General features: G+C 42.4%; 2 protein-coding genes across 7 annotated transcripts; one reads left to right on the top strand and one right to left on the bottom strand.

Annotated features, from left to right (window-relative positions):
• Nucleotides 1-132: 132 nt before the first annotated feature.
• LOC110837875 (uncharacterized) lies at nt 133-14,320 on the top strand. 5 transcript variants are annotated; one of them, XM_022080484.2, is made up of 16 exons: nt 133-153; nt 4,343-4,953; nt 5,525-5,703; nt 5,782-6,935; nt 7,714-8,022; nt 8,528-8,620; nt 9,258-9,409; nt 9,489-9,621; nt 9,814-9,967; nt 10,341-10,432; nt 10,793-11,075; nt 11,147-11,268; nt 11,483-11,610; nt 12,058-12,243; nt 12,637-12,816; nt 13,947-14,320. In XM_022080484.2, exons 1-16 carry the CDS (start codon nt 144-146, stop codon nt 14,052-14,054), a joined length of 3,894 nt encoding a protein of 1,297 aa, XP_021936176.1. In that variant the 5' UTR covers nt 133-143; the 3' UTR covers nt 14,055-14,320. The 5 variants fall into 5 exon arrangements, with proteins under 5 accessions (XP_021936176.1, XP_021936177.1, XP_087214107.1 ...); XM_022080485.2 differs by lacking the exon at nt 133-153 and adding an exon at nt 3,510-3,641; XM_087357981.1 differs by lacking the exon at nt 133-153 and adding an exon at nt 3,544-3,617.
• Nucleotides 543-3,522, bottom strand: LOC110837882 (lysophospholipase-like protein 1). Of its 2 annotated transcripts, XM_087358005.1 has the most exons (6): nt 3,353-3,491; nt 2,286-2,446; nt 1,881-2,002; nt 1,177-1,324; nt 988-1,103; nt 543-850 (listed from the first exon to the last, which is right to left on the bottom strand). In XM_087358005.1, the coding sequence occupies exons 2-6, from the start codon at nt 2,311-2,313 to the stop codon at nt 617-619; spliced, it is 648 nt and encodes a 215-aa protein (XP_087214131.1). In that variant the 5' UTR covers nt 2,314-2,446; nt 3,353-3,491; the 3' UTR covers nt 543-616. The 2 variants fall into 2 exon arrangements, with proteins under 2 accessions (XP_087214131.1, XP_087214130.1); XM_087358004.1 differs by lacking the exon at nt 2,286-2,446 and having other exon boundaries at nt 3,353-3,522.
• Nucleotides 14,321-15,284: the final 964 nt, after the last annotated feature.

Here is a 15,284-nt window from a genome sequence, read left to right as displayed (position 1 = left end):
CTTATCCTTTCTCATTTCCAGTGATATTTTCACTTCATATCCAATTATGTGGTTTTACGTCCAAACCATTGGTCTCTTTCTGTAGGCCTGTGTTGCAGGTGAATAAAGATAGCCTGGTTGAGCTAGGACTACAAACCTGGGGGATGTCTGCTGGTAAGTGTTGAATATATTTAATGGTTCTACATCAACTACAGAAGTATTTTTAATACTGCCAGGATAAAGGGGTTTGTGTCCTAAAAATGCAAGAAATAATTTTCAGAAAATCCTCATGTCAGGTTTATAGTTTTCAAAAATGTATACAAATATGGTTATAAAAGTTTGATTTATACATCAGGCTGAAATGCTAGTTTTGATAAATAAGAAATATAGACCCAAATGCAGCAATAACATTTCAATTGTAGTTTTTGAACTTACACTGCTTTTCCCTTGCACTGGTGATGTGTTGTCCAATGGGAAAAAAGAGGATGGTAGTGAGTGGGAAGTCGGGAAGAAATTAGGTAAAGCCTGTTCTGGGGGTAAAAAAATTGTATCATTTTCTTGCATCAATTGTACAAAGCAACAGATTTGTTTATTTTAAGACCTGAATGTCACAAAATATATTTTAGTTTAAGTGCAGTCACATGGGTGGGAGGCACCGGTTGATCCACTCGTACAACTGCAACAGTTCCTTCTCTTTCATTTCATGGAGTGCATTTGGAATGGTGTGGAATTCTCCATCCACTCCCAATTGTTTGAGTGTTTGAAATGTATTCTTGCCCCATTCATGGGGGACCAGACTGTCTCTGTCACCATGACACATGAAAAGAGGTGGAAATGTTTTTATGTCCTCTCGCTGCATGCTTTTGAGACTCTGCAACAGCCATGTCATCCACAGGAGGGGGAAATTACATTCACTCAAATTCTGAACCATATTATTAAGTGTAATTAGTTTTAGTGTTCAGACAATCCCTTGACTATAGCGTGCTTAAATCTGCAGTGTTTACTCACATGGTATATGGATGAAGTGTGACTAACAAAAGAAGAAAGAGCAAATACTCCTGCCACCTTTGACATCAGTCGGAAGCCGATGTGCATTGCTAACGCTCCACCCATTGAGAATCCACCTGTTGTACAATCACTTCAGTTACTGACTCTTAGTGGAGAAAGAACTGAACTTTTGGAGTTAGGTTATCTTACCAACTATAATGCGACTTTCAGGGATGCCAGTCTTGACTACTTCTTGGCGAATGAAGTCAGTGACATCCTTTCCTGTGGTCTCTAGGGTTTCTGTGTGTTCTGGCACATTCGGGGAGATGCTGATGCGATCGAACCAGACGTGGCTTAGCTAGAAATAGAGTCAAAAAACAACCTCTCAGAATTTGCTTTGTGCACTTGTATTGGATGAGATATTGTGTTCACCTAGTATGAAGCTCACATTGGTTTATTCCATATGGTCCCCATGTGAATTTTTGAGGCAGAACACAACATACAGAATCATAATTTTATAACAATTTTATTCTCCACGTACACATTTGATTATACATTATTGATAATATGATAGCAACATGCTTCAACGCACATTCATCGGGTTTTTTAAATATAGTCACACTACATAATGAGACAAAAGTTATGATCACCACAGGTCAAAACACTATTATAAAGAATTTACAGTTGGTTGTGTAATACACAGCATAATACAGGATTGCCAATTTCATGGTGGTAAAAAAGTCGTGATCATGTAGAACATAAAATATTTACAGAACTTTTATTGTTTATTTTTGTGCACATTGAATACATGACCAAAAACATTTTTTGCATTAGAAATGTCTGAAGCAGTTGTCAGTTTGTTTATTTCTTTAATATTACCCTCCATCGCCCTTCACAAAGTGATGTGACCTCACCTCCCCATTGAGTGGAGTGTATGGACGCTGTGGGGCTGTGGGAAAGATAACTTGCAGGTGCGAGAACTGAATGTCCTTCAGCAGGAACTTGACCCACTCACATGCCCCCTCACCAGTGTCACCTGCAAGGGAGGAAACAACTTGGTATGCAGCTGATATCCTGTCTTCACTGCTGCCACACTTTTAAATACCTAACAAACTCCCTTAGTTCTGCAACCACTAAATTGTGGTTAGTCACATGGCAGTGTTCACTAATCTCACCCCATTGTTATTTCATGTAAACCCTTGTTCTCAGCAGTTTGAAAATGTTCTCTCAAACGTGGGTATCAAAATATAGCAAAATCCCCATATCAGTTTCATGAAAGTGATAAAATACCACCAGGTAGAATGTAGTGGTTTACTGACATTTCAGAGGTGCTTGCTGCCTCATCATCAGGGCAATGAGTGGTAAACTTCTACCAGATCTGTGATGATAACCAGATGACAGCCATCTTCCTATGCACTGCTGTGAGAACCTGCAATCTTGTTTAATATATCTCCACTGACAATAAGGGATGAAGTACAACCTGTAATTAATTAACTACTTCCTTAACTGTGCTTCCTTTGTAAAAAAATAATTTCTGAAGCTGTATTTGTTCCCATCTACATATTAACAATCATAAATCTTTTCACCATTATCTAACCTGTAATCTAACTATTGACAAATTGGCCAGGTAGCTTTGGGGGCCCTTGAGGCATCAAGGGCAATGTCAAAGCTCATCTGAAATTGTTGACATTGTATGGGCTGTGTAGTTAGAAGCTGGTTACATTCTTCTGGGGTATTCAGGGTCGTTAGGAAGCACATGCTTTGGACAGACGGATTGACCAGTCCATTCCTCAATCCTGAACCACCGATTTTAATCTCGTCATGGTCAGAGCTCTGCAGGTATTGCATAATGCACCTAACAATGGTCTGAGTTCTTCTCATGGCCATTGAGTATGGCCTAACTTGTTCCAAAGATTCAATATACAATTCTGAAGCTTCTATAACATTTTCAAAACACTGAGCATTTTACAGTGAAAAACTGTTAGTGCTACAGTTAGCGTCAAAGCTGGAATTCCAATCCGTCTACTTGTTCAACACAGAAATTATACTATATGGGGGGGTTGTCTCCATCCGCAAATATTCACTTACGTTTTTTCAGCAAGTAATGAAGAAATATAGGTAGAGGGGTTATACACGCGCTACTAATTTTACAATATAAATATTTGTTAGAAAATAATATTATGGCGTAAGATTTCTGGTTCAGTTAGCTACGGGAATGAAGTCCCAGAAGACTGATTACTTTATTATTACGGATATTGTGAATGTTATAGGTTATGGCATTTAACCTGACGGCCTCATCCGTGATTATATTAAAACGACCAAAGCGTAGCAAACAAAAACTACATGTTTTACACTTTCTCTTATTTATATTCTAAACGTTTGTTACCAGAGCCATGGAAAAATATAACTGCTCCAGTGGGCTGCTTGCTTGTTTGCTTTATAATTTTCAAAGGCTGTAACTTTGCATTCATAACTAGTAAATGTTTATAAACAATTTGTAACGCAGACTATTTACCAAAGCAGCCGACTACACAACTATGGATAAATTAATACCAATACCACGTGAGTCTGTAGTGCTGCAATCTTTTAATAAAAAGTGCAAGTGGAACTTTGCGCGGTAGTTTGTACAATTTGGTTATGTGAAAGTTGTGGTAAGCAGTTCGTTTATTTCAAAGGTATGTTCAGGACAGTAGTTTTTTTTAAACTGAAATATATGCAGTTTTGAATTGGCATTTGTATTACCTTATAAAAATGTGCTCTGTAATTCAGGTAATATTCTGTTGGCTTCTGATCTAGCCTCTAGAGTTAAACTATTTTTTTGGTCTTCATTTGTAGTTGATTTATGTGAGGGCAGTATTAATTAGAGTTGATCAGTTACCACGAATGTGTTTACTGTGAAGGGATCAAATTATTCTAGACAGCAATAAAAGTTTAAATCATGACATAAAAATATTTAAGACAGTTTTGTAAGGTTATATTTTATCTCACTCCTGTTTTACAGAAGAATTTTACTTCAATTGGAACTTATATTTGTCAGTTTTTGTTGGCCTTTTGTGTTGTGATGCCATGTGGACTTGTAGGCAGCTTAGTTTCTGTTTTTCTGTGTTTTATCTTCAACTATCAAATTTAGAATGTACAGAACATACTGCAGGCTGAGGAAATCTCTGATAGGTGTGTGATGGTTGTGGGTATTTTACTTTTCTGAGAAACACATTTTTATGCATGCAGGTGAGTATTACATAACTATAAAGTATAGTGACACTGAAAAATATATAACAGATTATGGAAATATTGATTACTGCTTCTTGTAAACATATACAAGTAGTATGTACACATACTTTTCCAAAGTTTGTGATATGATCTGCTTAATTTTTAGATTGTTGCAGTTTGCTCATGATGGTGGCAGGTATATCTGTGAGCCTGGATTCATCTGAGGATGAGGATGTTGTTGGAAAAAGGAGGTCTACCAGACAGAAGTTTGTGGAGAGTGAGGATGAGGCAACTGATGACTCAAACATTATTTTAAAAGCATTCAATCACATTGACAGCAACGTTGAACCTGATAGAGAACCATCAAAAGATCCCAGATGTGGCTCCATAGTTGTGAAGGAGATGCCATTTGGTGAAGTGGACACATTCAAGAAGAAATGGAAGATTTTGCTTGACAGTGACTGCAGCTCAGATGAAGAAACCCCCAAGACTCACTTGAATATATCAAAGAATGCTGATGAGTCTGAAGAGAATGTGGGGCACAATTCACAGTCTCACTTCTCTCTGATGAAAGAGAGTGATTTGTATGATGCAGAGGAATCTGAAGATGAGGCAACCCCCAGACACAGCGCGGGAAACAGTCTGCAGTCTCACTTCAGTGTGGAAAAGAGGGAACTGTACGATGCAAATGGCTCTGAAGATGAAGTGACTCTCAAATCAAAGTCCAAAAGGAGTTCCAAATCGAAAGGCAGATGTGTATCTGAGAGAAGGAGCAAGGTGAGTTTGCCTCTGTTTTAATCTAGTTTCTTTATCCAAGAAGCATCTGTTGCTGTGTATGCTTAACATTAAATGAACTGGGAGTCAACTACAAAGACTTGAGATTCTCACAGCAGTGAAGATGTCAATTTTGTTGTCTGGATTTAATGCCATGTATCTTATAGGTTCATTTCATTATTTTGGAGGAACATGTTCAACCATGATACATTTCTTCAAAACATTTGGTAACCAAATAGGATTTGAGGTTTTCACATCAGTGAGTATGAAGATGGCCACCTATATGATTACATGGCAATGCAGCCAAGAAGACAACAATGAAGCTTCAACCATTAGATTCCACTATTCATTTATTAAGTTCATGCTGCTCTATTAAGTGTGTGATTAATGTGCACAAATATGCACATTCCATCAGTAATTGTTGGAGAATCAAAAGTATGGGTGCCAACCAACTGGGGGAGGACAGATGAATTTAAATTAACAATATCTCTGGCTTCTGTAATTATTTTGATTTGAAAGAAGTCCTGTCAGAATTGGTAGTTAAATGGTTTCCTTCTTTGTTGTACGTGGTAAGTCAGAAGCATTGCAGCAGATCCATAGCGAGACACAGCGCTTGGTACGGGAGTCGCGCGTGTCCCTGCCCTACCACAAACCGTGCCAACGCAGCCTTGCAGAATTTCTGCAGCGCCGCCACACCTCAGCATGCAGTGCTGCACCACTCAAGATATCTGCAAATGACCTTGGCCAAGTGTGGTGAGTGCTGTGATGACACTGCTGGGCTGAGTGGTTGGTTGTGATATCAAACCAAGTGACCCAATTTATGTGTTGCAGGAATGAGCTGGAACACAGAGAGAAAGATGTAGAGGAGTTCTACAAGTCTGATTCAGATGAAAGTGTTGCCGATATGTGCAGTCCTTATGCCTCCAGAGACGGTAGTGATAATACCGGCAATTATACTGTTACTACCGGTGCTTCTACCAAAATATTGATCAATAATTCTGTTAGCGAAATAGGTACTTCTAACAGTACTAACAGTTCAGCAGTTATCAGTTCTGATGACAGTAAAATACTGATTCCTGGCATCAGCGGTCGTGCTGACGCACCCAGTGGTGAGGCTGGTGTTTCTTCCAGTAATACTGATATATACATCGAAGACACTGGTGCTGGTAGCAGTGTTCCAAATGTTGAAACTAAGAGCCTCAGTAGCTCACAGGCAGCAGACAATAACCGTGAAGTAGAACTTGGACAGAATCAGATTGCAGAAGACAGTTCTAACTTCCATCTGCATTACAGTGAGTCATGCAGTGAGGACATGAGGGAGCCTGCACTGGTAACAAATTCTGCCTTGCATGATGATGAAAGCAACGCTTTGGACATCCGTCTGGAAGCAGCAAATACTGAGGACCTGGCTCTTCACTACACAGAGTCTTCTGTGCCAGGTGGTGAGGAAGAACTCCAGAAGCAGGAGAAAACTACATCATGGGAGAATCAACATCTGCATTTGCCAGATGGTGATGGTGATGACAACAAGGCAAAAACAGTGCTGCAGGGCCTCGCTCGGAGAAGTTTGCCTGGTCTGGGGGACGTCTCAAAGTTGAAGCCGCAACTTAGTGGGGCTCCCAACGGGGTGATAGAACTTGACGATGAAGAGCCGGCCCTTGCAGGAGTGGTGAAACTGGTGGAGCGCTACATGAAACATTCTGCAGCGAAGAAGCCTGCTGAGAAGAGGCACACTGTAGAAGTCGGGTGTGTGAGTGCTGAGAAGGGCGTAGATGGGATTGGAAATATACACAGAGATGTGGTGAAGGTTGTGCTGGGGAGTGAGGAGGCCCAAGATGACCCTGCGTTGGCCAAGCCTGGGGCGAAGCTGCGGCGGCTGAAAGAGGAACTCCAGCTGCAGATAGCGCAGCGCAGGGCAGATGAGTGGCACAGGCACCTTCAGGAGCAAGGACCGGACATTGAAGAGGAGGGGAATGAGAAAGAAGGTGAGATTTGCCATTATGGTGTTGGCCCAGTTCTACTGTAAGAGGGAAATAATACTGAGTAAGGATAATGAAGTGTTGGAACGAATCGGAAATGGCTAAATTGGATCATAGCAGACCTATCAAATCTTGCAGGAGTGGTTAAACATAGGACAAGTAAAACAGTGCACAATATAGGACTGGAAATAAAATTTAATCTCCAGTCCATAAAATTATGACCAGTGCTAGGTATTGTCGTCGTGTTAAAACGTGTATTTCCTATTAACACTTTAACATGTGTAGTTAAGTTAGAACATGTTTTGGCATAATGTACCATCATCATCGTTGCCTCACACTATATCAGCTTTGTTAGTATAAAAACGTGATGTTCACATAACATGACAGAATCTTATGCAGCAGTTAACTGTAGGTTTAAATGCCTTAATCGTGACACCAGACGTCAAGCCTTGTTAAGTTGGTTAAGGTGGTGTTCAAGGAGGATTTAGCTTTGGCTGCTCCCTCACCTGTGTGTAGTATAGTTGCATACATTCTAGACTGCGTTAGATGATCTGAATCCCTGGCATCCATTTGAATAGGTCCCAGCTGAAAGTAATGGTCCTGCTTGGAATTGAACCCTGGTCATTCAGCCCATAGGTAATAATTTACTGTATCAGCAAACAGCAAACCTGTTTTCTTGAAGAAAGCAAAGAAGCATGTATCATAGGCACGGAAGTTTCAACGTGCAGTGTTTTCTTGTAGTGTCGACAGCCCTAGAGCTCTGATGTCATGTGCCTGATTTCAGACGACCTGTCGGACTGTGGAGGCCTGTTGGATGACTTGGAGACGGAAACAACAGATGCAGAGACAGAGAGCGAGGAAGAGGAAGATATTGTACTTGTGGAGAAGAAGAGGGTGAAAAGTGCATTCTTGGATGACGAGGCAGAAGTGTCTGATGATGATGAGACATCTGGTGATGATGAAGATGAGGTATCGGAGGGTGTGGCAAATGATATGCTAGAGGTAGCTGATACGAGGGTGAAGAGCACATTCAGAGACGACAAGGCAGATGTGCGTGGTGATAGCAGTAACGAAGATGACATGTTACCAGCTGGTGAGCAGAAGATTTTTTTGTTGTAATAGGAGGAGGAAGGAACGTGACACATATCTGGAAATTAAGTTTATCATTGAACACGTCTCAGTCTATTGTATTGGTTGTTCAGGGTCTCTTCTACTGCCATGAACCTAAGCCCACTGCCATTTAAAGGCTGAACTGACAAAAAATAAATAATATACTTAATTTTAAAAAGTAGAATAAGATTTCTTTATATTATAATTTTTCAGAACATTATATTGACGTTTTTGCGAGACTTCACTGCCGTGGCGTACTTCAAATGCAGGATTGAATGCTGCACTCTGTGGTCACTGCAGATGTGATGGTTCCATATAATTTTCTTAAATCCAATTTCTGTAGTGGGATTATGTCCTACTATTTTCTTCTGGCCGTGTTAGAGTTCTTTGCTTTTTTTTGAGAATAAAGGGTGTTTTATATTAAATCACAGTATAATGACTTGTTTGACTGCATCTGTAAGATTATCAGCACTGCTTTGTTTGTTCAGCAAACATAGAAGAGGCACTTAGTACCTCTCCGAGGAAGACGATGCTGGAACGAGCGAAAACGTTTGACTTGTTCGCATCTCAAGATGGTGGTGGTGAGTGCGTTGCTTTAGCAGTCATTATAATCTTGGGAGCAGGTTAGATGTACACAGAGCATTGAAGCTTCTTTTGGTTTGAACAGATGTCAGAACTGAGATTTAGACTGGGGTAATGTGGGTGCGTACAGAACGATTAGCAACTATAATGGCCCATAATTCAGGAAAATTGTGTCTTCTGGAAGGTATGTCAGTGTTGAACAGAAACAGTTAATCTAATACTTCCCTACGATTGTCTGTTCTGTAGAACCGGACCGCGGTGTATGGTGTCAAGTTTTTCATCTGAGAACTTCTGAGATGGCAGCAATGTCTTTAAAGTATATGATGGTTGTTAAACTCATATTGTTTACTGTAAAACAACGTGGTGGCCGTATAGTATGCAGCTTCCATTTTTGCCCACTAACCAATGTAGGACATAAACGTTCTTAGGCTTATAAAATGAGTGTTGCAGGACTTGGGGATTCTGTCTCCATTTCAGCTGATGGACAAAATTAAATCTCTTCAAGGGTTAGAGGTCGTACATCTTGAAATTCCTGTATGTGGTATCAGACTTGTGTTTCATGTGTAGGATGGATGCTTCTGTTGGTGCAACAAAAATGGCAAGCTCAATCATGTTAGGCTGCCATTAATTTTTCAGGAGATTCAGATCTGGATACAATCCCACCATACCAGCCCCATGGGGCAATGAGAAAACAGACCACACCAATTGTGGACCGCAAGAAACACATCCTCGACCTCATCTCGCCAGTTTCCAACCTGACGTCCCTCAGGGACTCGCCTTCTACGCAGGTGAGTTTAATGACATGCTGCGTGAAACTTTTTAAGATGTTGCTGTTTGTGCTAATGTGACTTGAAAATCATGTTGCAGTCCCCACTCACTGGTCAGGTGTTCGGCGGCACACTGGCTGGCATGTCGAAGAAATTGTTTGCGGAACCTGATGTGCCAAGCACACAGGACAACATGGAGGAGCTGCTGGGACTCTGTTCGGGTCAGTTCACAGGTTAGTTTGTGGGGTACTTACCAGGTTTATCATCGGTGAGCAGTGCGTGGGTTGATATGTCTGTCTGTGTGATGCTGTATCAGCTTCACATGGGTCTTGGATGGCCTAAGAAAAACTAAGCTAAGTTGAGGCTACAGTCAGCCTGTTTTGGCAAGAGGGAAGCACATGGTTTAATGGTCCTGAGTTTTACAGGGGACATTGGTGTTCTGGTGGATCCTACGATGGAAACAGGCTTGGAGGAGGAGCTGTTAGGTCTGTGCTCTGGCAAGTTCATCTCTCAGCCTGTGAACCTGCGCAGCCTTGAGAAGGATGAGGAGCGGTCTCAGCCATCTGAAAGCCCACCAGAGTGAGTGCACTGTCATGGAAATGTGCATGTCATCACGCATTGCCTTGCTTGACGTGCTCTGTTTCCTTTACCTTGTTTTGCCAACACATCCTCGGGTTATTTGGAGTGTTTTGCGCCCAAGCATTTGCTTGATAATGGTGATTTTCTTGTGGCACAGCTCCTAACCAGAAATAAGTTATGTGGCACACATTTTACTATGCTGAATAAAGTACTTTGATAAAATTTAATATTGAGCCTGTGCTGAAAATATATTGTAATTTTTGTCTAAATTGGACAAAAAGAAATTGTCAAGAAATGTCCACTAAACTGAAAATTGCTTCTGATTGCTGTCACTCTTCTTCATCATAATGCTTATGTATAATGTAATCTTCAGGTCTGCCCTGGCACTACACTCTGCTGATGACGAGGAAGACGAAGTGGTAGAGATTAAAGCTCGCAAGAGGCACAGGAAGTTGGACTTTTCAGGTGAAGGCCCGTCAGAATTGCTGTTTTATGTCCAACTTATTTCTCTTAGATTTATTTGGATCTTAGCCTCTCAGTTAATCCTCTCTCAGCGGGCTATTCCTTACCTTACCTACCTCAAGACAACATTTCAGGAACTCATTTACCCAGATTTCTGAGTGTTTTGTCCAGCATCTTTGACTTAAGAGCGGACCTGTCAAGTTGCTTGTCATTTTATGAATCTTGGGTGGGTTCAGACTTCCTTGGTGCCATAGACAAGTTGCTAGTATTTGGTACGCTGTACGTAACCCCAGTGAAAAGAATATACATGTGGAGTCCTGCATCACGTTGCTGTTTTATGGATGAACTTGTGTCTTTCTGCAGATGAGGAGTCAGATATTGAGAGTGAAGTGACCAGTGACCTGCCAGATGTCAGTGAAACGAGAGTTGTCGACTATGACTCGGAGGAGAATGAGGTGGTGGACCCTCGAAAGCCACGGGAAAATGCAGTGGCAGAGTTCTTTGAGGATGAGGCAGAGCTGTCGGAATCTGAGTGGGACAGTGCTGATGAAGATGAGCAGGGTTTGGACACCATGGAGCTGGAGGATGGAGATGCCGAGGTGCTGGACCAGCACAAAGTGAAGGAGCAGCTTGACAGAATATACATGTGAGTGTGCGTGTGATGTGTGTGGCCCACTGAGGTACACTCACGAGACTGATATCTTCTTACTTGTTCAGGCGTCGCTTGCTCGATGAGGACCGTCAGGAGGTGCGCCTGCTGCAGGAGATACTGCTAGAGGATGGCGAGCTGCATTCAGAAGGCGGTGGACGCGAACGCAAGTTCCGCTGGAGGAACACGAGTAAGTGACAGAATTTCGTACGTTAAACAAATTCTCCATTTTGCATTCAGAAGATACAGAACAAATTGAAACACTGTTTAACTCCACTCTTATGGCTGTATTCCTTATTGAAAATGCAGAGTTTGATATCTGAACGGTACTGCAGATTGGATAGGCAGCCGTCATAAGAACGCGCTGCTTTCCCCCTGCTGACTTAAGTTTGGTGTCTGTTCAGATAATGTGGATGATGGTGAACTGCATCATCAGGATTCAGACAACGAGGGTGTGGAGGAAGTTGAGATTGAAGATGAGGAGCTGTGGCGCCGCATGAGACATGAGCGCGAGATATTCCTGCAGCAACAGGTGTGAACTAAGAGACAGGAGCCAAAGAACATGTCTCCATTTGCATGCATGCATCGTTAATTTACCAGGTTCCAAGGTTACAGACTGGGTTAAGTTTGTTGCTGTTTGTGCATTGCCTCATAGTGCAAGAATTGCCATGCTGTTTCATAAAATTGGTATAAGACTTTAAGGGAAACTTTTGTATTGAAAGAACTGAAGAAAACCATAAGAATATCAGTCTGTGGCCAAGACTTCAACCCAGGTCCTGTTGAATACAGAGCAGGTACCTAACCACCATGCTGTTGTGTCTGGAGTGAAGTGAGTATCTGCGCTATATGGGACGTCTTAAATGTAGGGAACAGAGCAGTCAGATTATTGACTTAAATAATACCGGATACGGATTCCATCATAGAAAATTTGTCGCATTGATTAAATTATAATTTGTAGGTTTATAAATTTTGCTTATAGATAAAGTCAGGGTCACGCGTGGATGGCGTGTTGAGTGATGAGTTAGACAGTCAGCTGCTCAAGCTGGGATGGGCTGCACTGAAGAGGATCAACTCGCAGGATCCAGCAGATCGACCTGGGTCCATCAGAGAAACCATGTTGGACATCCTCGTGTCACCTGATACCAAGCGTCCGTTCAAGTTGCTGGTGAGCCTTATGTTTCATTTCACATAGGGGAGATTGCAGCCTTAGTAGGAGGGCTGACTGGCTGAGGAGAACCACGACAAGATACATGCCTCTGGTCCACCACTGTAAAGTGGTCGCAACAGTACAGAGAAATTCGATTAAAAGCGAGTAATCTCTGTTTTCAGCGCATGTTTGTTGGTGTGCCTGCAAACTTGTCACCCTTTGAGACTGAAGTAATTAGGAATCATTTTTTGAAGTGATTGTTTTGTGAACAATTAAAAAAGGTGCACCCCCCACCCCATGGTCACAGAAATAAACACGTAAAAGATTTGCTAGCATTAACCTGCACAAGCCTGAAAAATTATCACTTTATGCTCGTTGGAGATTAAGAGTGAGGTGACTGTTCTTGTGCAGACAAAACGTGGGTCCTTCCTGGCTCGAGGTGAGAATGCGCTGGCGAGGATAGCGGACGTGACTCGGACTTCCGCAGGCGGTCCTTCTGTGGGACCAAAAAACTCGCGTAACTTTGTGTTTGCGACTGTGAGTCCAGAGAAGGCGGAGGAGAGCGGCGGCGCGGATTTGGCGTCCGCGCAGGTAGGTCGACGGATTGTCGCCTTTCTCTTCATAGGGTGGGATTCTGTTTACTCCCGGAGCAAAACTACATTCACCAACTTCTGTGTTCCCTGCACCTGACTTGAAAGCTCCACCATCCAGTTTGCTTACTACGTCATTTCTGCAGAGACAGTTTGGCGAAAGTTGCGAAACATTGTATTTATCATTCCACTTTTGTTAATGTTATTTGTGCATCTTCAGGGTAGAAGTGAGTCAAGTTGGAAGGTGGGTTAGTCATATATGGGACGGTTTCCTATGGGAATGGAATAAAGGCCCTGAAAGGGACAATTTAAAAGGAGGATCTCCAAAGAGGCCCTGTGCAGATTGCGTCCAGGGCAAAGCGGAGCCGAATCGCAGGCCGAGCGGGAGATACGTGGGCATTAGGAATAGGGATACAGGAAGAGTGGAGGAATAGCAAGGGACGAAGGACAACTTGCGTGGAGAGTACTTGTAAAGATCATGGGCAGGGGAAGTGCGCTGTTGTTGGGTTGTAAGACTTTCACATTTCACGCGGTTTGTCCGAAAACTGAGAGTCTCCATTCGTCTGTCTCTGTCTTCCTGCCTGCAGCTTCTCCCCTGCCGCCTCCTCCTCCTCCTCCTCCTGTTTCTTCCGTCCACGTCGTAGTTTTCGCGGCATGTTGGTCGTGCTTGATTGTCTCTTCGAGCATTTTCATGTTTGAAACCTTTGGGACTATTTCTTTCTTGATTTTTTAGTGTTTCCCCAGACATTTCCATTTCCAGAGTGCATCTCTCACTAATTAGAAAAATGATCCTGCATTTTTTTATTCTTTATCCACTGTATCTAGAGGCCTTCTCCACCCACAACCTAATCTTGTGCCACGCTGTTGTGACAAGGTACCCACTTGACATGATTCTGGTTTCATTATGTTTTATAAATTGGGTGGTCTTTACAACAAGGAAAGAAAGTGGCAGCAGGCGTTCAGCGCAGTCAGTGTCCTTGGTGTCTTACGAGGTATTTTGTGATCGCAGCCACAGGTGCAGGGTTTAAATCAGTTTTTTAATCTTTGTCCAGTTATTGAACAATGTTTGTAGTTTGTGTTCTTGTGATGCGGTTATCCAAGAGACTGACCGGTTGATGTCGCATGTTTTAGACAAAGAAGCGAAAGCAGGACCTGCAGGTGACACCGCGTGTTGTGAAGAGACTGCGCATCTCAGATGAGCACTCACGAGGACGCAAATTGCTGGACCTTCTCATGTGAGACTTCCTGAATTAAGTTGTGTGGTGGGGGAGAGAATTCTTGATTATTTTGATAGCAGACTCGACTGACGTCTAGAAAATTTGATGAACAGTTAGTTATTAGTTGTTTGGCTGTGGAAACAAACATGGTCCCTCTTTGACGCACTCATTCTAGTGCACGTCCTTTATTGGATGTGAAGTTTTAAGTTCGTAATTGAAAGCGTGGCCTTGTTAAATGTTGTATTTTATTGCAGTGGGTTCCTTACCATAAAATGTAATTCAATCCAATGTTTTCTTAGTAATTTATTCAGTGTGTGTGCTTATATTTATAATTTATCTTCCATTCAACATTATTAGCCGGTCGTCTGAAAGCAGCGTGCGTTAAATATTTATATCTTGACGTAATGAGCACGAATCGAACGCCGCGAGATTCCTCTCGCCTTGCAAGTCCTGTCTGCTGCTGCTTACAGCACTTTCAGCCACTGGGAGTCGGTCGTTCGGCTCCGTCAGCTCTCGGAGAGAGCAGAATCAGTACTATCATGTTGTACTGCACGATGCAATCGTCCCACCTGTTGAAATGGAAATGGAACTGCGCAGAAGATTTTAGTTGTCAGTAAAGCAGTGCCAGAAAGGTAACGTTACGGACATTGATTCTGAAGCGTGTGTGGGTAGTTGTTGTATAATTGCAGTGCCTGCCGTGGATGGCCATTCATAGAAGATGAGCCGACTGTCAGCTCTCATCTTGTAGAGCAACGGCTCAGGTAAACTTTGACCCGAGGACAAGTAGTTCTAAGCACAAGAAAGAGATGATTTCTGGCGTGGAGGTTTTTTGTGCCAAAGAAGCAGGCGTGCTGATTCGTGAGGAGACGACAGACCGTCGGAAGTTGCCAGACTGTCTGTTTTAAGACGCGGTGGATGGGTCGCTGATAATTGCGTTCTTTCTTAATACAAGGTGCCGTGCCGTGCCGGTCGCTCCAGCAGTTTGAAAGTCTTAGTAGACGGCATCAGTAAATCTCTCTATACTGTCACCGCGGTTCGTTTTCAGGTAATATGAAGGTAAATGTGTGGGGATTGTTCAAGTGTCGACTTTGACGCCTGAAGGAAAATACACGCACAGAATGTTTTTTAATAAGGTGCTTGTTTTTTGAGTCGTAAAGTACTGACGTGATAACGCCGCACGCTTCTGACGTTCGGTTTGTATATTTCTTGTTATAAAAGTGTCTGCTGTTTTTATGTGGTGATGGACTCCGGC

This window comes from Zootermopsis nevadensis, unplaced genomic scaffold, assembly GCF_977971745.1.
Source record: "Zootermopsis nevadensis isolate Lab colony 2312 unplaced genomic scaffold, Znev_1.0 Znev_ptg000029l, whole genome shotgun sequence".
Classification (NCBI taxonomy): domain Eukaryota; kingdom Metazoa; phylum Arthropoda; class Insecta; order Blattodea; family Termopsidae; genus Zootermopsis; species Zootermopsis nevadensis.
The sequence above is the reverse complement of the archived record's forward strand: the minus strand, read 5'-3'. Positions and strand labels throughout refer to the sequence as shown.

Excerpts from the sequence above, each read along its gene's own strand:
- LOC110837875 (XM_022080484.2), top strand. Across the intron at positions 10,433-10,792 it reads CAGGAAGTTGGACTTTTCAG|ATGAGGAGTCAGATATTGAG; the intron begins GTGAAGGCCCGT and ends GTCTTTCTGCAG. Across the intron at positions 12,244-12,636 it reads AGCGTCCGTTCAAGTTGCTG|ACAAAACGTGGGTCCTTCCT; the intron begins GTGAGCCTTATG and ends GTTCTTGTGCAG.
- LOC110837882 (XM_087358004.1), bottom strand. The coding sequence starts at position 3,437 with ATGAATGCAAAGTTACAGCCTTTGAAAATTATAAAGCAAACAAGCAAG. Across the intron at positions 2,003-3,352 it reads TATATTTTTCCATGGCTCTG|GTGACACTGGTGAGGGGGCA; the intron begins GTAACAAACGTT and ends CCTCCCTTGCAG. Across the intron at positions 1,325-1,880 it reads ACACTCCACTCAATGGGGAG|CTAAGCCACGTCTGGTTCGA; the intron begins GTGAGGTCACAT and ends CTCTATTTCTAG.